This window comes from Lingula anatina, chromosome 2 (genome assembly GCF_051362555.1).
Source record: "Lingula anatina isolate TDL-2025a chromosome 2, LinAna3.0, whole genome shotgun sequence".
Lineage (NCBI taxonomy): Eukaryota > Metazoa > Brachiopoda > Lingulata > Lingulida > Lingulidae > Lingula > Lingula anatina.
The window spans coordinates 41,474,369-41,494,973 of record NC_141768.1 but is presented as its reverse complement, the minus strand read 5'-3'; the positions used below and the strand labels follow the sequence as shown (position 1 = coordinate 41,494,973).

Sequence of the window (20,605 nt, the reverse complement as noted above, 5' to 3'; positions counted from 1 at the left end):
GATCTCCCGAGACGAAAGTACGTTGGGTAAATTGAAAACCCTGCCATTTTTCTCTTTTACACACGATACACTTAAAATAATATGTGAAACAAGTTACTACATATCTTGGACTTCATCGTCCCAAATGTACCCATGATGTATGGCAATGATGCTGAGCGACAATTAAGACTATGAGCTGACTTCAAAATCTTACAGGTATAAACGTCCACCGTATGATAAAACTTGTACCGGTATCGTGTGATAAAATGTTGTACCAATGATAAATCTTGTACTGGTGGTACATGTATGTGCGGGAGAATCATCAGTCACCTGTGACAGGGGCGGATCCAGAGGTATTTTCTGACAGTCTTTCAAATTATCTTTGTTGATCCATCCTCCATTTTTGACGGACTTCCAACAAAAAATAGATTGTAAACTTTAAAATCTGACCGTCTCCCGGAAAACCCAGAAGTCGGCTTCAATCCACATATGCATTTATTGAGATTATATTTTTACATCTGACGGTTAAACTATGTACAAAAAATTTAAAATTTAGTAGTCAAATATAACTTCAACTTACTTCAACGGCATCATACATGTATGTTACAAAGATCAATGAATTAAAACACCTGTAATACACCTGTAATACTATAATTAATTTCAAGGTTAATACTTCCGGAAGACCCAGAAGGCAGTCTCAATCCGCCCCTGTGTGATATAGGGTCCGCTTCTTATTGATTCGTATAGGTACGTGTAGCCGCCGTCCATTACTTTGTCCGACCAAAGCGCACGTTGTTTGTCACGGTAACCTTCTAGGAGGGCGGACTCTCTGTTCCAACGACAGTCAGTATTTTTACACCAGAGTTTATGCGAGATAATGTATTCCACAATAAAACGGTCATGCAAAGTATTGTCTAAATTAAGTCACGGCAAACTAAACCAATAATGTTTTCGAACTAATTGTCCTCCCAATCAGGCTCTGAGTGGTCCCCAAAATAGGGCACCAGGACTCTCGCAAGTACACTGAAAATACTGTACGGCTGCGTCGATGAATTCTTCTTTGCTGATCAGACCATCCTTATTGGCGTCCAGAGCCTCGAAAGAAGGCTTGACCGACAGGGGATGTACTCCAAAGCATTCCAGAACCCTGATGTACTCCTCAAGAGTCACCATATTGTCGTTGTTAATGTCAACGGCTGTAAACATCAGCTCGGCCATCTTGCTGTTAACGTCGCTGAAATTGGGATCGGTGAAAGTGCGAGCAAAGTTTCCTATGATCGCATCGAACGTAGCAGTCTGGTTATCTCCTCCGAGAAAATCAGCCCATGCACGCGATAGTAGGATTTCGAGGTCCTTGGCTTTAGTTTCTCCAAGGAATGTTTTCGCTCGGTTGACGGGGTAGTCTACAACATCCTCTCTGCTTATTACACCATCTAAGTCACGGTCGTGTAATACAAAAAAGGATCGCAATTTACGCAGCCAGTAGTACGGAGGCGGAGCGCTCGCCATTTTCTCCAAAGTATCAATGTCTTATGTCTCCCAAATTCAATGTGTGCTAACCAGACCGAAACTGCTTTAAATCGGTTACTTTTCTCATATGGAGTTATTCAAAACCGGTTAAAGACCGCGTGCGGCATTACACGTACGTGTATGTAAAACACTAAGCCTTACAGGTTATAACATATTTAGGGACCATTCAGATCGAGAAGAACCGAGTGCTAGTAAGGCCGCGACCTAAATATGGCGGACCTACATGAAAGGAAGACCGATTATTCCATTAATGGTCTCTCCGCCTTCCCGGGCGTCGTCCCTGCAGGGGCACACTAATTAAATCTCGGCTCAATTCAACCGGTCGAGGTACGACGCGTGGGGAGCCGTGTGAGAGGCGGAAAGACCATTTTAGGATTAAGCGGTTTCCCTTTCATGTAGGTCCGCCATATTTATGTCGCTGCCTTACTAGACCTCGGCTCTTCTCGATATGAATGCTCTCTAAATGTGTTAAATGTGAATGCCATCGAGAGACCATTAAAGGATTACGCGGCCTTCCTTTCATGTAGGTCCTCCATATTTAGGTCTCGGCCTTGCTAGACTTCGGCTCTTCTCGATTGAATGCTCTTTATGTCTCTTTAAAAAACATTTATTTTTTTCCATCTTGACACAAGTGTACTGATGTTACATGTACCCTTACCAAAGGTGGTGATCCCCCAAAACGGAAGTACGTTGAGTAAATTGAAAATCCTGGCATTTTGTCTCTTTTACACACGATACATTTAAAATAGTATGTTGAACAAAAAACTACATATTTTGGACTTCCAAATGTACCCATGAAGTATAGCAATGATGCTGCTTATGCTTATTTGGTGAGCCTTTCGATACAAATTAAAATCGAGATTTTCAATACACTCAACATGCTCCGTCTTGGAAGTTCACCCCCACCCCCCACCCCCCACCCCCTTGCTAAAGACCTGTTGAGACACTAAATGAAATTAGCTGATAAAATATGGTAATTATCACACACTGTACACACTTTTCCTGTTTCGATGAAAAATGGAGTTTTATTTGATAAACATTCAATTTGTGATATATAGCAGTCTGAGCGTGATGGACCATTCCTGAGTGTTGCTTTCTTGTAAATCCACGCACGTTTAAATGTCGAGTTTGTCCTCCTGTCCTCCAGATGGTGAGAGGATTTGCATCAGTCCTACCTTCTAAACAACCTACTACAGATATGACATATTGCCATTATTGGCGATAATTAAGACTATGATCTGTCTTAAAAATCTTAAACGGCCATTGTAAGACAAATCTTGTACCGGTGTCGTGTGAGAAATCTTGTGCCGATGGCTTGTGACAAAGCCTTACCGATGGCTTGTGATAAATCTTGTACCGATGGCTTGTGATAAAGCCTTACCGATGGCTTGTGATAAATCTTGTACCGATGGCTTGTGATAAATCTTGTATCGGTGGCGTGTGCGAGAGAGTTACCTGTGATACATGAACATGGTTCGCTTCTTATTGATTTGTACAGGTACATGTAAGCGCCGCCCATGACTTTGACCCACCAAAGTGCATGTCACGGTAACCTTCAAGGAGGGCGGACTCTGTTACAACGACCGTTAGTATTTTTACACCACTGTTTATGTGAGATAATGTATACCACAATACCACCGTCATGCAGAGCATTGTCTTAATGAAATCACGGCATACCAAAGCCAGTCATGTTTTCAAATTAATTGTCCTCCCAATCAGGCTCTGAGTGGTCCCCAAAATAGGGCACCAGGACTCTCGCAAGTACATTGAAAATACTGTACGGCTGCGTCGATGAATTCTTCTTTGCTGATCAGACCATCCTTATTGGCGTCCAGTGCCTCGAAAGATGGCTGGACCGACAGGGGATGAACTCCAAAGCATTCCAGAACTCTGGTATACTCTTCAAGAGTCACCATATTATCATTGTTTATGTCAACGGCGGTAAACATTAGCTCGGCCATCTTCGTGTTTACCTCGCTAAAATTGGGATCGGTGAAAGTGCGAGCAAAGTTGCCGATGATCGCATCGAACGTGGCAGTCTGGTTATCTCCTCCGAGAAAATCAGCCCATCCTCGCGATAGCAGAATCTCGAGGTCCTTGGCCTTGGTTTCCCCAAGGAATGTTTTCGCTCGGTTGACAGGGTAGTCTACAACATCCTCTCTGCTTATTACGCCGTCCAAGTCACGGTCGTGTAATACAAAAAAGGAACGCAATTTACGCAGCCAGTAATAAGGAGGCGGAGCGCTCGCCATTTTCTCCAAAATGCAGGGGTTTAGTGTACCACTTCATAAAATATGCACTACCCAGGCCGAAACTGATGTCCGGAATCGGTGACAGTGTCCATTTAGAATGAATGGGCCAAAGCACGCGTATGGCGTTATGCAATTTAAGTGGCTCACATATCAATTTCAGGGTACCTTGAGGGGTTCAAAAATAAGTCAAAGGTGTACAGTTACTAGTACATATGGGCACTAGTTCATTCTCCTGTAAACCTATACCCCCAGCATGTTTGTGAGGAGAAGTTTTTATTCTTGAAAAGCATATCATTTTTACCTTCGACAACGAGGTTATGTTTTCGTTACCGTCTTTTTGTTTGTCTGTTTGTTTGTTTGTTTGTTTGTTTGTTGTTATGCAAGAAGTCATGGACGGATTTTGATGAAATTTTCAGAATGAGTCACAAATGGGTCAAGGAAGAAATGATAAGATTTTGGTATTGACACATTAGTTTTTTAAGTTTTCAGGAAAGGTAAGAAATGGGCCAAAACGGAATGATTAGATTTTGGTGAAGATAAATTAATTAATTTATTTATGATTAATTATTAGTTAAATTACTTGTCGTGGCGGAGGTTGCCCATTCTGAATGCTTTTAACATAGATTTTACGTTTACATAGTAAATTTAAAGTTAGAATGGCATCATAAGTGTTGGTTCATTTTTTTGGTTTGTTTTCGATAAAACTTTTTTTCATGATGCTTATTCGCGGCCATATTCACTACTGGTACAAAGTAGACTGAAGTGCAGGATAGCCATTTTAGCACATTTCACAGTTACACTTTTACTTATACATGTATTTTAACACGTTTCGAACAAGAACATGAATAAGTAATAAAAGAAAAATATGCCCTTGAGTACAATGTTTACTACTAAGTTGCTTTCACATTTCAAAGGGCAGAATGGGTAATGCTCACGATATAAAAAAGGAAAATGGTTTTCCCTTCCTGTGATGATAAATATTCTTGAAGAAACAATTAAATACTTGTCCTTCACCTCTGTTCCTCCTATGTCATCATGTTGCACGAAGTATCATCGTTTGAACCCCGTCAACCAGGGTTGGACACTATTAAAGCAGACATTATTCTTGCATTGTTTAAAACTATCAACCTTAGAAGGGATTTTATATGCGCTCTGCCTATTTCGTCCCGGTTTTCATCTCATTCTTTTTTTCCGTTTTCATTATAAAAGTAGGATCCCCAAAAACGTTTGAAAGAAAATATGGTAAAAATATGAATAATTTTTTTAGATATCCAGGATGTAAAAAAGTGGAATGGTCATTTTATACATTTTAGAGGGCATTCACAACAGATGATCCACGGATCTACTGATCCGCGGATCAAAATGGCGGTCCCAACATGAAAGCAGAGGCGACTAACTGTTAATGGTATCTCCGCCGCCGCACGCGCCATTAAACGGATTAAATCACGATTCTGAGGTTTAATTACTAGACCCCTACAGGGACGGCGCGTGTGGAGGCTGGGAGATCACCAGCAGATTACTCGGCTGTGCTTCCATGTAGGGACCGTTATATTTGATCTGTGGATCAGTATATCCGAGAATCATCTGTTGTGAATGTTCCCTAAGATGGATTCACTAGGTTAAGCCCCATCTCATCTTTACCAACCATGACTGATAACCAGAATGTCACCAATCTTCAGTGAGAGGCAAGACATCTTCCTGCAAATTTTCCTCATTTAATTCTTATTTTTGTTTCCATTTGCATACACTGTCAAAAAAAAATTAAGGTATAATGAAAAAATAATGCTGACATTGATGTCTAAAGGCCCGTCATATACTGTTTATGACCTGATGGTCAGTGATGGATAAATTTCTGGCAGGTATATTAACATCGACCACTGCTAGTAACTGTATCTCTCACGAGATCGCAAAATGTGAAGATAGGCTGTGTAGAATGCCCCTCACCCAAATGTAAACGTTAAACGCTAGCAGGTCTAGAGACCGGATAGCTCTCATAACAATGCACAACCGCGTCATTTTTTTTTTCTACATGTATGGATAATTTAGGGGAAAAATACTTTTCCCGCGTTGCCACTTTGATGTTTTTTAAAGGACGTTAATAATGCCTGACATGCTGGCCAGAAGTGGTCGCATATCCAGGATAATGCTGTGTTTGTGATATAATATCAACGAGTTCTATCAATCGAAAATAGTATTTCCAAGATGCCAAGTACGCTATCCTAAGCTATTTCTATCCTAAGAAAGGTCCAAAGAATAATTTCGCAGGCGTATCGCATGTTTTTGTAAAGAATTCACATGCAGCATCCACAAACTCCTCTCTGGTTATCAGACCATCATGATCGGTGTCCAGTGCCTGAAAGGACGGAGGAACAGACAGGGGGTGGACACCATAACACCCCAGATAGGTGGCGAACTCCTCAATGGTGACGAGGCCATCGTTATCTGCGTCTACGGCTTCAAAGAATAGGGAGCCCACCTCTCGGAGAAGCTCGTGAAAGTGGGGCTCTGTGAAACAGCGCCCGTAGTGATGGATCATAGTATCGAGGCTGCAGGTGCTCTCCCCTCCCCAGAACAATTCCCACGCCTTCGACAACAGACTTTCGAGTAGTTCTACTTTCTCCGCTTTGAGATGTTGCTTCATTGTTTTCACAGTGCCGCCTACGAACTCCGTTCTATACACCATGCCATCGCCGTCTTTATCAAATAATGCATAAAAAGATCGCATTTTGCGTACCCAAAATTCTGGAAGAGGAGCCACCGACATAGTAAATATTAGCACGAGGAAGTCGGCCGCAGCAAATTTCGTCAGTACCAGTATAAACGGTGCTCAAGCATCAAACGTCTGCGCCTTGTTACAAAACTAGGTCACGCAGATACAGCTTTTGTGTGTCAGACACTATAAATACCTTAAAATTAGCTTTTTATTGTAACTGATAGGTCAGACATCATGGCTTTCTTTATAGAGTATTTTACATTTATTGTTCAGCTGGTTGTATAAGATTTTCAGAATGCATCCATCTACATTTAAAACGTCATTTAGCGTTTACGCCATACAGCATGGTAAAATTGACTTCCCCTAATAGGAACAAATTCTTTCAAAATTTTATTCCATCTTTTTTTGAATAATAGAGAAATTGTTTACTGTGAGTACAATCATATACCACAAACCAAATTCACGTGTTTATTTTTTAACCTGGAAAGGAAGGCTGCTAGAAGCCTACGCTCGAGTTGAATCTACCGGTAGCTACGTGTACATGAAGGACTACCATGTCTTACAATGCTGAAATTAATTAAAATATATAAATTGTGACAAACACCCAAAAAGTTCCACTGTACATGTTCACTTGGACGAATAAAGCGTTTTTTTTTCTCCAAGTTCTAAGTGACAACTAATTTGTACTAAGTACTTATCAGACCTGAGAATGCTTTGTTTGTGTTGAAAAATTTTGCATTAGACATTTTGATCAAGGTTTCAGATAATTAATTTAATTTTGATTAAAAGTACTCCGGTGACAATGACAATGACAATGACTCTAGTTGATTCTTAGATGATATCTGTAATATCCATTAACCGTTGTCCCATCACGCCTTGTTATAAAGAGTAGAAAACATGCGTGATAAAGAGCTACACAAACACAAAATAAATGTACATAATGACATTTCTCCACTACATGTTAGTGGAGTATCCATAGCTAAATGCTCATTCACAAATCTAAATTGCTATTTACAACTTCGTCGAGGGTAGCTTAACAGATAAATATTCATTCTCGTGTCTCTTTAAAGACTCAGTCCTTTTTTAGCGTATATGCGAAAAAGGGGTTTAAGGGAAAGAGACAGGGGAAAATATGCCCTTTCTAAAAAGACATCATGAGACTGAAAAGACCTCGCTTTTGGAAAAACAGAAACGGACGCAATGTCCATTAACGAAGAAGAAAGTTTCATTTCTTGGACAGTACTATACTGAATACGATGGTCACTTGCGGCTTCAGCAATGGAGGAGGCACATTTCCCCAGCCTTTACGGGAACTCCGGGTAAACTGAAGGTCACAGAAAACGGAATAAGCTTTGGCAGCTCGGTTGGTCTTTTCAACCAATTTTTGCATGTTGTATTGCAGCTTGACGATGTCCGTGCATTTTACATCGGCGATCTCTATCAACATGTCCTCGTCTGTGTCACGAGAAAGACGCACTACAAGAGCCGCATTTTGGTGTTCAAGGGGAAAAACCAGCAAGACTGTTTGGATCTGGTTGACGCGTATAGAAAAGTTGCAGCCGATGTCAACAGCGGCTGTGGTAGATCCGGAGGGGAGAGCGAAGACCTTTGTCGCCGTGGATCAAGTATTTCTGTGACTTTGCAGCCGCCATTACTCACAAAGAAGAAACGCAATGAGCAGGAGTATGTGCTTATTGAGAAAAAAGTTTCGTATCTCGGACAAAAAATATTAGTATATGATGTTGGCAATGGCGAGCAATTTAACGCATGGCGGAAATATTTCTCTCCATTCAGTGCTGGCGTGAAGAAAAATATCAAAGTCACTGAACATGGGATAATGTTTGATAAGGCAAATTGTTTAGATCATAACTCTGCCCTGTTACTTGAATGGAAAGTAATCCGCAACCTTTACATTGGGGACTCTTACATAAATATTATCGTCTGTGAGCTCAACGTTTGCAGTTGGAAGACAGCCGTTTTTGTCTTTAGATGCAAAAGTCAAAGAGACTGCAACGAATTGATGGATGCATACACATATCTTGTAGGCGAATTTAGGAGATTACGCCTGTATTCAAAGTTTATACCCTAAGCAGTGCAGAACAGCACTACTGCTAATTTAGATTTTCATCTAGCGCGTCATTCATGAGGACATTAAAAGTGCTGTTTATGCCCAGACCCATTAGTAAGACTGAAATGTTTGCGCAGTCTAAATTAAAGACGCGAGAAAAAATTAATGCATTAAACAACTATTTTTCATATTCTTTGGCATTGCAGTTTTCTTGCATTTTTTATCATTAAACTTACACGCAAGCCTCTTTGACGATGCTTCAGATGAGCAGCTTCTCAGGCACGCATTTTATTTTCTTATGCACACTGCATAGGCACACTACAGATTATGTTCCACATAATCTCAAACAGTCCCACTTGGCGTGACCATCTACACATATATAACGAGACTGTACGCGGTGACAGCCCGCTGTTAAGGCACGCATACACTTGACTGGAATTTTAATCACTTCGTTGAGGGCTTCATACAGATCATAACGTAAGTTACTACTAAATGTACTAAATGCAAGGAACAACGTAAATCATTAGGTATTCTACCCGCGTTTATGTTATACATGTACGTATATTATTTAAGTGTCAAGTTGATTTGCAACTTCAGTGTATTTCTCGTATAACGCTATCAAGGAAAAAAATCCCGTGCTTTTATATAGCTCAGTGCCTGTTAATTTTACACAGTGGAGAACTTCAAAGTTATTAAGTTTATTAAAATATCTCACCAAAACCCCTCTAAAACCAAGAGATACCACAAGGTCTTAGTCAACTCAGAGGAAGTTTAATCTGATTCAAACTAATACTATTCATGTGAAAGAATTTTCGTAAGGCATCAGCAGGCGCTTAAATACATGAAGTAGTTTGCAAACAGCCAATGAATCAAACCGGATATGTCTTAATACAGTGCATGGTGTATCTTGGCGGTAATGGCATACACTCGTTCCTTCCATAACTTTTCAGTATGGATACCGACACAGAAGCCCATCTGGAGCAGAGTTCCAGGGCAGAAGCTGTGTACTATATACACAGATAGCTGTACACATACAACCGGTGCTGGAAAATAAAGCGATGATATAATAAGTGAAAATGAAGTAAAAGATATATTCGCGAGTTCTACGTTTTTTCTAAATCTCTGGTGACAGAAAGTGATAAATCTGTTTGTTTAAATCATTGGATTTTTTTTTATTCATGCCTTGCTAGTATGGGGTATTTTCAAATTCAGGAACGAATGTTTTAGCCTATTTTAGTAAGTAAAGTTTTAATGACAACAACCCTTTTGCATAATATTCGCACATTAATAATACTAACAGAATAAGACTGCTCCAGATGCACGTTTATTTAAACTGCACATTTTGTCCTCAATCTCAATTACATTTTTTCATAATGCCTAATAACGAAGGTTTTGCAAATTGCTTTCTATGAGAAAGCAGTTTTGATGTGTTTCGTGTAAAACATTTGACTGTACCCTGTCATAATATCGTCATGCTTACATTGTAATGGATGTAACTGAATTGAAGAATTTGTTAATGGCTAAAATATTACAGAAAAAAGACGGAACGAATATTTTTCAATATCTAAAATCCTTGTGACACTGGGAAAGTTGCCTCAAGCTATCTATTGAGTTATCTAAAATAAATATTTTAGATATTTTCTGAGATGTTAGAAATCATACCCGCTTCCTGAAAAGTTGCAGATTTTCTACTTTGGTACATATAAACTAGATAAGATGGAGAATGTGAGATGGCGCTGCGAGCAACAGTAACGAAGGTTTAAACTTGAGTCCGTTTACGTTTTTTGTGTGAGAACAGATAAATCTAGTAATTTTTATTTTTAATTTAAGTTGCTAGCCTAATGTTTGTAAAGTTCCACCAGGAATAACAATTCTTCTGCTAGCTTACTTTTAATATCTTTTAAAATGTTAAATAGACCTATAAATTGAAAATGAGCGTTTCCTTAATTAACATACTTCCTGTGATGAATAAAATGATAATTTCCGTCAAATTGTGCGACTATTAACCCAAAAAATCAAGTTGACTAAAATCTACCAAGATACATAAATGCTAGTTGAAAATAAAGTTGGTGGCATTATTGTAAAACTAACAGTAGGGATTCGGTGTTCATTACGATTTCACGTCCATTGTTAATAATCAATGACTGATCATGATTATGGAGTTAAACATTACTTATATTATCTTTTTTCTTTTTTCATTATTATCATCCGTGCAAAGATAAGAAATATAATTATGCATTTGTATGATGGACGCACATCTGAGGTCGTGTGATCTTTGCTGTTACTTACATGCACTGGGCATTGTCCGCCTGGCAAGGGCTTTCTGTACATGGGGATGCAATGTTGAAACACTGGGGTCTCATTGTGGTCGCTGTAGAACAGAAATAACGGTTTTGAATGCAAATTTTTCTCTTTGTATCATATATATATATATATATATATATATATATATATATATATATATATATATATATACTGCATACTGTCGGGCTGCAAAGTGAAACAAATGCCTTAAGGTTGTTTTGTTACGACTGCGTGACCTAAAAGAGATAATGTGGTACTTGACGTTGGATATTAACAACTACAGGGGAATATCTATTACAAGCTGCCTCGGAAAGCTGTACAACTCGGTCTTGTTAAACAGAATTCAAGCACACACATCACAACAAGGGGTACCCCTACCTCATCAAACCGGGTTTAAACATGGTCATGGTACTTCAGATAATATCTTTATACTTAAGTCCATTATTACAAAATTTATGAAAGGAAAGAAAAAATTATACACATGTTTCATCGACTTTTCGAAAGCATTCGATAGTGTTTGGAGGAATGGACTACTGTTCAAGCTAAGTACTTTAGGAATAAGAGGACTTATGTACAAAAACATTAAAAGCATGTATGAAAACTCCCAAGCATGTGTTAAGACAAGTAGTGGTATATCCCCGGCCTTTAATACAACACTAGGCGTAAAACAAGGTGACACATTGAGCCCATTTCTTTTTAATATTTTTATTGATGACCTTCTTAGATCAATTGATGGCGAAAGTGCTGCAAGTCCAGATATAAATGGAATACCAATACAAGGTTTTCTCTATGCTGATGACCTCATCCTTATGTCCAAGACCCCAAAGGGCTAAGGCAAAGTTTGGAAATTGTAGAAAATTTCTGTAACAAGTGGAGACTGACTGTAAATGTCACCAAAACTAAAATAGTTATTTTCAACTCAAAATCAAAAGCTCACAGTGAAAAATTTTTTCTTTATGGAAAACCAATCCAAGAGGTCAACAAATACATGTATCTAGGTCTCCTTCTAAATCGATCAGGAAGCTTTACAGAAACCCAAAGTAATCTCCTACAACGTGCTACAAAGGCATTCTTCAGTCTGTCCAAGTCTCTTCCACTTCAGAGTAATGTTAACATATCCTTAAAAGAGAAATTATTTGATACCCTCATTTCCCCAATCCTTACATATTGCTCAGAGATATGGGGCTACTCTGTGTCAACGGATAACTGCCCTACAGAAAAGTTGCACTTAAAATTTTGCAAACAAATCCTTGGCCTCCATCAAAACGTATCAAACTATGGTGTATACACTGAACTTGGCCGCCTTCCCCTCTATACCAAAATACAGTTTGCATCTGTCCAACTATGGAGTAAAATTATTCAAATGTCTGATGCTACACTAATGAAACAAGCATACATACAAGAGATAAATAGTTACAAGTTGCTGACACCTTATGTCCCACCCGCAGTCCACACACTCAGGCCAGCTTGTATGTCATGGTCTGAGGGTATCCGACAAATCCTTTTCACATTTGGCCTTGGAGATGTGTGGCTTAGCCAGTCACCTCCAAAAAACTTCACCACAATTTTCAAACAAAGACAAACTGACCACTTTACCCAAATGTGCAATGGCAAACTTCAAGCCAACAGTAAATTGTCTCTCTTCCGTATACTTAACCAAAAGTGTGGAAGGGCAACTTATGTTGATAAAATAACAAATTATGACACCTTGTCAACCCTTGCTAAACTACGTCTTAGTGACCATAAACTCCACATCGAAACTGGGCGGCACACCAGGCCAAAAACTGAAAGGTGCGACAGAATCTGTCGCCTGTGCACCCAAGGGGTAATTGAAGATGAATACCATTTTATATTCCAATGCCCAATGTACAAAACAGACCGAGTCACCTTTTTAAGTAAAACCTCAATCCTAAAAGCTGATCCCAGGTCACCAGACAGTCATTTATGCCATGTATTTAACAGTGCCAAAAAAGATACTCTAGTGTCCCTCTCCAACTTTATAATCAAATCATTCAAGAAAAGAAGTGAAGTAGTTGCTCTGCTTGGTAACTCTTAGCATATCCCTTAAAATGTCAGTGTATGGTCCCACTGTTGTGAGAAGTGACTCGGCAGTGGGACTGAACATGGCACAATATTTATATCTGTGTAAGTTATTTACCTATCTGTCTTATGTAATTGTCATTAGTCGTAATTATCCATGTCATCAAACTGGCTTTAAACAGCTATGTAACCTTGGTTTTAAGTTTAAACATATTCTTTTTGTGTAACATGTTTATAGTATGTTTATGGTAAATTTAAAATCACACCAAGGTTTATCGCATTGCTTAGATAGAATATTTTATGAGTAATTTTACTGATACGTATGTCCATTATATAAAGATGGTAATGCACTAACTGTATTGTATCGTCATTAGTATATCATATTGTACAAGGTCATGACAATCTATGTACCAGTACAGAAATAAATTGAATTGAATTGAATTGATATTTAATTTCTACTCACCGGTATTCCCCAATGTGACTCCAAGAACAGAATAAACAGGTGGACACGTGGTGCAAGCCACGCGCCTGTCAAGTGACCCTCCATACACCTGCGACGTGATAACCAAACACAGAATAAGGGCTAGTATGCACATACAATTCATAGCTGTCGTTATTAGTGCCTGTTCTTCGAGAGATTTCTTCGATCGCATTCACCGTGCACAAGCAATTTATGTGCCATTGTTTACAAGCGCGTCCTTTATTGAATATTGACAGGTTTGAATTGAACCCAATTTCCTGCTCATTATGTGTGTGTTTGAATTTTATCAGGTTAATTTGCAGCCCGGAACTCAGTCGCAACACGTTGGGATCACATGTTTCAAATACCACTTTTTTCACTCTGTAATATACTGAAGCAGCGACAAGGGAGCCATGCTGTGTTAATTTATTGCCTGCTTGGAAGATCAGAAGTGAAAAGAAACGCCCTGATCTACTCTCAAATGTATAAATCTAATAGCCTAATCAAATATCAGGCAACATTTTACACATTTACACTTATCTATGCACATTTTTAAAAGTTAAAAAATCATGATGAGTCCCCTCTTATATTAATTTGTAACATACAACATTTATTTTGTAAAGAGAAAAAAGATAGGGCGAAACCCTTATAACAACCGCCAGGATAAGCTATGCGTGAACTACGGTTGGGTTATCTGATATTTGACAACATATCCTGTCCTTATTCCAAAATCATATCAAGTCATCTATTAAAACATCATTTCCTTAGCAGATTAGCACATTAAACTGGTATTTCATAATTTCCAGCGTATTCAATTTGGCCCAAATAGTAATAAATAAGATTATTTTAGACCATGAACTTTTCGTATGGTCATGGACAATGATATGCCTGTTCCGGGAAAACTGCTCGCAAAAATATCGAGTCCCACATGGATTGGTAAAACATTTCTCGTTAATTTTCTTTTAAATCATTTTTATCTATATATCTATTTACTGTTGTTTTTGTATTATTGAAATCCCCTTCTGTACATGTATATCGTATTACTATGAAGTACAACAACATGCGCAAATATCAAATAGCTTATGCCAATAAGGAGAAACAATTCTGATCTGTCGGACGACTCGAAACATGTGTTTTATAAAAGGCCAAAAAAGGACAGTTTGTTCGGTTGTCACCACTTGAATAGTTTGGATATTGCTATCAAGGATACACAGCAATGAACACCGAATCCCAACTGTCTGATTTTACAATAATGCTCCCCAACTTTACAGTATTTTCATCTTAGCCTTTTCTCAACCATCTAATTATGGTGCAAGTTAGTCTTTCCTCCAAGATGATTCCTAAAACTTGGGTTGGGTCACTCCCGTTTATACCACCATATAACAAATAAATATTAAACAGAGAAAATGTTTTTTCGCCAAAATGCGAGGCGTGTAAGGAAAATTATGTATTACCCTTTTCCTCCTACGAAAGTCAAGGTAGAATTTATCTTTTTGTGTACAGACTTGGTGAAAAAATTTGTCCCACCCTAAATCCAATTTTTTTTTTTCACAAACGATCACATCCATCTGTAAACCATTATGAAGTGTTTTTATTCCAAATATCATATCTTGCAAGACTTACGGTACAGAAAATAAAAAATATCGGTGCAGATATCCTCATTATCCAATTAATTCAAACTAAGAGCATGCCCCCCCCCCCCCCCCCCCCCCCCTCCACCAAACTCGGGAAGCTGATGTTCGTCAGTGATTTCCACAGAGGCAAAATGAAATGCCCATAAAATTAAAAAGACACCACCAAATTTACACACAATGAGCATCAACATGTGCTCGTATTTCTCAAAACGACACTAGAAAGCAAATTATATAAAATCAACCAGAGGGTAAACACCGGCAGGCTTTGTCAATTTCAACATTTCATGTGTGTTTATTTCAAACAGCCCGCTTTTCACGCATGCGCAGTAGTTTGAATCCTGTGCTGTTGTGAATGAGGCCAGTGACAATGTAAATATCGTCGTGAATAGCAGACTTTTTGGGTCCAAGGTCATGATATTCATTGATATTAAGGGACGCGTTACAGACCCCGTTCGCCATGCCGCTCCCCGCAGACATCGACCAACTTCACCCTGAGACTCAAGCCCTGCTAAGAGCAGCCGCAGAAAAAGGGGGAAAGGGCTGTGAAGAAGGTGAAACCATGGAAGAGTCACGAGCGATCGCGGATGCCATGTTCGAGGATGCCAACCAGGGGGCAAACTACCAGTTTAAAGGAGAGAAGCAGATATGCACGGTTCCTTCTCCTTATTGCCAAGGTACACGAGTAGTTCGCTTCGGTTAGACTGAGAGATGCTTTAAGTCATCCCTTTGACAGCCCATTTAAAAAAGTCGGTAAATAGTAGTCAAAAAATTAATGGTAGGCCTACCCTACAAATGCAAGTACGAAATACCCTAGGTTCTAGATTTCGGTATTGCCAGCTTGATCTTGATTTCATATATAACCCATATCAGCAATACCAAAAAAGGAAAGCGACATGAATAGTTTTAATCGTTAAAACATTCTAGCTTTACTGTGCCATGACACTCAGGGTAGTAGGGCCTAGGCCTACGAAAAGGACGAGTGAAAAAACCATTCGTCAATAGAAATGCACAAATTTGAATTGAAATGAGGTAACAAAAGTTTTTTCTTCATCAGATGGAATCACTGTGTGGGTATTTAAACCGAAACCGTGTCCCCCAAGTCCCACCATACTGCTATATTTCCACGGAGGGGGATTTGTGTTGGGGGGCTTAAGAAGCCACGATACCGTGGTGAAAACTTTGACCGAGTGAGTATGATTCTTGTAATAGAGGACAATAAAGCGATCCAACTGACAAATTGGTATATCTCTTATATAAAACCATTTATCAGTAAAATTGTAGTGTCAACATGTTTGATTTGTCGACAAGTGTTGACGATCATAATTTTTATCTACTAATGGTAATATTTGTCAAGCCAAGGCCATTCCCGCCATAGATTCTGTTTTCTTCTAAGCTTTTTATTAATCCCAGCACAACGGGGTGCATAGTTGTCAACGTGAACTACCGTCTGGCTCCTGAGCACAAGTTTCCTGCAGGAATTGATGATTCTGTAACAGCGGTCAAGTGGGTTATGGCCAACAAGGAAAAGCTTGGTGAGAGAGCAATGCGTTAAGTTTTCAAAAAGCTATCAGTGCATTCAATTCCAAGTGCCGAATTTGTATTGTGAAAAATTGTTTTAAAAACAATTAATGGAGCTATTTAGCAATTTTAAATAATTCGGTAGGTATAATAGGTTCCTCTTGACTATTTTGGGAATAGGAATTTTAAGCTCTGAAATATATTTTTCAACAATATCAGTGTAATCACTGGCAATTCGATTTGCAGAATTTTCTCTCAATATAACAGCATCTATCTCTAATGTAGGGGAAAATTCTCAAAAATCCATTTTATCCTTTAATGTTATTTTCTGTAGGCGGCAGTGTAACCAGTAAAGTTGGCGTCATAGGCGACAGTGCCGGAGGACATCTAGCGGCGACTATAGCTCATGAGGTGCCGGGGGTGGCACTACAGGTGAGATCAGTTTGACCTCCTCCTTAACAAAATTTTAGATATTGAGATTAACAGCGTTGTTTATTTGATCACACTTTTTTCCCTTTTTTCAAACAAGAGCCAGCCACTACCGGTATTCTGTTTGCCAGCGTCCGTGTTCTCGCTGTCTTCACCTTGCATCAACTTAAGGGATATTTCAATATTTCAATTAATTTACGTTCAGATTTTGATCGCCCCGGTTACTGATTGGCGGATGAAGACAGACTCATACAAGCGTTACAGTGAGGGATACTTCATGTCAGCTAAAGAAATGGATTGGTACTTATTTCAGTTGCCCACTGAATAGTTCGATGCATTATCTTAAATCATGGATGTCTAACAATAGCGGATCTTGAATTTGCTACAGAGGTGGGGTGGTACAATATAAAACGCCCCCCTCCTCGCGCCCTGAACCCGCAAGTTACCAGAACCATAACGATGTGTTAAATTAATGTAACTTACCCGTAAATATAAATTCCCCTTTATGTATGGTATATTAAAGTTAGTCATTTTCATTCTTGTATGCGTTTATTTATTTTTATTTAATTGTTTTCATTTTTCGAAAAAAATTATCTTGCACAGTACAAGTCTATTTAGCCAGTCTAGAGAAACTTACAAAACTACTTCTACTTCAGGTTTGGTTCGAAGTTTTTTACGTCTGATGCTGAACGGACTGACCCCAGGGCCTCCCCGTTATTGAGGTCTGAGTTCCAGAATCTACCTCCTGCTCTGTACATTGCCGCCAGTCACGACGTGTTAGTGGACGAAGGAAAAGGTATATGAAAACGAAAAAAGTTAAACCTATCATAATTTTCATCTGTCTGTGTTAACACATTTAATACAGTGATCTTTTAAGCATAATCACATTTGTCAAATTTAGCAAAAAGAGCTGTATATCATCACAAGGAATTAGATAGATTCAAGAAATATTCAAAATTCTGTTTTTTCAGCATACGCAGAAAAACTGAAGGCAGCTGGTGTACATACGGAAACTTTAATACTAGAGGGAGTGGTGCATGGATATATTTTATTCCCACGTGAGTGAAACCTTCGCTCCTTCCCCTCTCTCTCTCTCTCTCTCTCTCTCTCTAGTATATTCAATATTTTGTGTGCCTGATATATCAAACTTCGTTTCATTTTTTCCAGATGTCTGCAAAGAAGCAAACGATGCTACTTTGAAGAAAATTGACAACTTTGTTAAAACTTATGGACGTTAAACTATGTTGCTACTCCTAGACAAATCCTCCTCTTGCAAATAGAGAATTAAAAATGGGCATTATTAAAGCAAAGATGACCTCCTAAGTGCACGTGCCATTGGACTTCGATTGTCTTCTAACAACCTACACTGATAGTTAGTTCATTACTGTCTTTGATGATTTTTGCACTTTGGAGACGTGTTACAATTTATAAATGATATATTCAGAGCAAATGTGCATCAGTCTGTTAACCATAGTGTCTTGTTTCTCAGACATTTGGTGCAGGTTGTTTAGTTTTCCCTTTTTGAATATTAATCAACCTATTCCTTTCCGTTAACAGCTATATACATGTTTGTTACAACCTTCGTCGAGTAGATTGTAAAATCATTCCACGTATAAGAAGTGTGTTCCAAAAATAATATCCATGGTCATGTTATTTTACAAATAAATGGCTGACTATTTTTTTATTTTTTTTTTGTCCTGTTACCCAAGGCTTCGTGTCAGAGTACTGGATTTGCTTAGTACATCTCATGGATAGAGGTTATTCACCTGAATGGCCTGATTTGTTTAGTAAGATGCTCCAGATAGATATCGAATATTTGAGGTTAACATTTTCAACAACAGCTGTTAATTGAGGATAATGACGCCACTGTTTTATATCTGAATTTGCGTCATTTCGTCCATGACACTGGTAAGATAGGTAACTGCGTGATAGAGTGCAACAGCAAGATAATCAAAGTTGGAATATCTATATATTGTATCGTCCCAGTGTATGTAATATTGGGGAATTTTCATTTCACAGTTTCAGAATGATTTTAGGGTCGGTTGCAAATAAAGGAACATAGATTTGAAACTGACAATCTTTGTAAATCAAAAGTAAGCAAACCGTTTAAAACTGTTTTAGTAATGATTCGCCATGAAATATATATCGACTGACGCAGAAATGTTTTGAAGTGTTTTTATTCCAGATATCATATCTTTCAAGATTCACGGTACAGAAAATACACAGGACCGGTGAAGATATCCGTATTATTCCATTTATTCAAATTTAGAGCATGCCCAATCCCCTAAGTTCGACATCTGATGTTCGACAGTGATTTCCACAGAGGTAAAATAACACCTCCATAAAGTTTAAAAAAAAAAAAAAAGACGCCACGTATTAGCGTCAGCATGTGCTCGTTTAAGACCCCATTTCCAGAGATTAGATCGATCTACTTTAGATCGACCTAACTCCCTGGGGGTTCACGCTAAATAGCTGTCAGCCGGGCAGACAAGAAAGTTAATTACCCCCTTACAGCTTGTAGTAGGCGGGACGGACATTTAAGCCGGATTATTTGACAGTAATCTAGTGAGACTCCCCGCGGGGATAGACCGATCTAAAAGCTCTGGGAATACAGCCTAAGGCCACACGTACCTAATAGTATTTTATCCTGTAGAAGTCGTAACATGCCTTCAACAAGAGCAAGAATTCTGTTTTGTGTAAAATTGTCCCATTCTTCCTAAAGGCCCGGTCACACCTACAGAACGCACGAGGTACGCATGCATTGTGCGTGAAAATAAGCCGAATGCGCTGTTGTTCGTCCAACTTTTGACATAATTTGCCAGAAAAGTGCGAGTTAATAGCGAAAACATAGCGTTTTGTTGGCGTATTTTGCGTATAAAGGGCGCATAAAGAACGAATATAGAACGCACGTGTAAAAAAAACAACGTATGCACAACGGGTTTTTTCGCGCAGGGAACGAATGACCCGCGCATTCAGCACGCATTGAGCGAACAGATAGCGTTCCTCAGTTAGCATGTATCACGTGACTCGTTCTCTATATAAAAACTGCAGATTATGTAAAAGCAACCAGTGAAATTAGTTTTCTTGGATACACATTTTATCGTTTTTTTCATTGGGAAGGTGATATTAAACAGCAAAATAATAAAGAGAAGCATTAACATGATATACACTGTCAATGTAATTGTTGTTCCAATTCTAACCGACCATTATTTTTAGATAATTTTTGTAAAAAATCGAGCTATAAAAATCCTGAAAATAAGACCATCTAAAGGAACAAATTTTACCCTGATTCTGACTTAAATTTCAGTAACATCACATGTACATAATGTACCGGTATTTAGCACCACTGTGTATAATTTAATGTCTTATTTAGTCTATGTTTATATGATCATTTCAAAGGGAAGAAAGAGGTGGTCTTGCCATGGAACAGATCCGGCTTCAGATGATTTCTGTTTTTTTCCTCCTTCTGGACGTGTTGCTGCCAGTGACGATGCAGGTGTCCTCTAGATATCGGCCATTTCTCCACTCACCATGGGCAAACTCTTGTCCCAGGTTCTCGGCAACGTCAAGCTACTGGTTCGTGGATGCCGGATCCTCCTAAGGTTGTGGAAGATGATGCATGCTATTACAATATTTTTAATGGTATTGGGCTTCTGCTGCATTGTCCTAAGTGGAACC

The 20,605-nt window shown here is 38.8% G+C and overlaps 5 protein-coding genes across 5 annotated transcripts; 1 reads left to right on the top strand and 4 right to left on the bottom strand.

Moving 5' to 3' along the window:
- Positions 1-951: 951 nt before the first annotated feature.
- On the bottom strand, positions 952-1,488 carry LOC106166495 (sarcoplasmic calcium-binding protein-like). The gene has a single exon (XM_013545071.2). It carries the CDS (start codon positions 1,486-1,488, stop codon positions 952-954), a length of 537 nt encoding a protein of 178 aa, XP_013400525.2.
- A 991-nt stretch (positions 1,489-2,479) lies between these two features.
- LOC106156087 (sarcoplasmic calcium-binding protein-like) lies at positions 2,480-3,975 on the bottom strand. Its single transcript, XM_013531208.2, has one exon. The coding sequence runs from the start codon at positions 3,759-3,761 to the stop codon at positions 3,225-3,227; it is 537 nt and encodes a 178-aa protein (XP_013386662.2). The 5' UTR covers positions 3,762-3,975; the 3' UTR covers positions 2,480-3,224.
- Positions 3,976-5,991: 2,016 nt separating this feature from the next.
- On the bottom strand, positions 5,992-6,486 carry LOC106156076 (sarcoplasmic calcium-binding protein). The gene has a single exon (XM_013531197.2). It carries the CDS (start codon positions 6,484-6,486, stop codon positions 5,992-5,994), a length of 495 nt encoding a protein of 164 aa, XP_013386651.2.
- Positions 6,487-9,293: 2,807 nt separating this feature from the next.
- LOC106156140 (uncharacterized) lies at positions 9,294-13,579 on the bottom strand. Its single transcript, XM_087006362.1, has 3 exons — positions 13,350-13,579; positions 10,832-10,913; positions 9,294-9,585 (listed from the first exon to the last, which is right to left on the bottom strand). The coding sequence occupies exons 1-3, from the start codon at positions 13,537-13,539 to the stop codon at positions 9,489-9,491; spliced, it is 369 nt and encodes a 122-aa protein (XP_086862488.1). The 5' UTR covers positions 13,540-13,579; the 3' UTR covers positions 9,294-9,488.
- A 1,739-nt stretch (positions 13,580-15,318) lies between these two features.
- On the top strand, positions 15,319-19,088 carry LOC106156067 (uncharacterized). Its single transcript, XM_013531170.2, has 8 exons — positions 15,319-15,654; positions 16,035-16,167; positions 16,391-16,512; positions 16,833-16,930; positions 17,133-17,227; positions 17,584-17,723; positions 17,899-17,985; positions 18,095-19,088. The coding sequence occupies exons 1-8, from the start codon at positions 15,438-15,440 to the stop codon at positions 18,163-18,165; spliced, it is 963 nt and encodes a 320-aa protein (XP_013386624.2). The 5' UTR covers positions 15,319-15,437; the 3' UTR covers positions 18,166-19,088.
- The last annotated feature ends 1,517 nt before the right edge of the window (positions 19,089-20,605 follow it).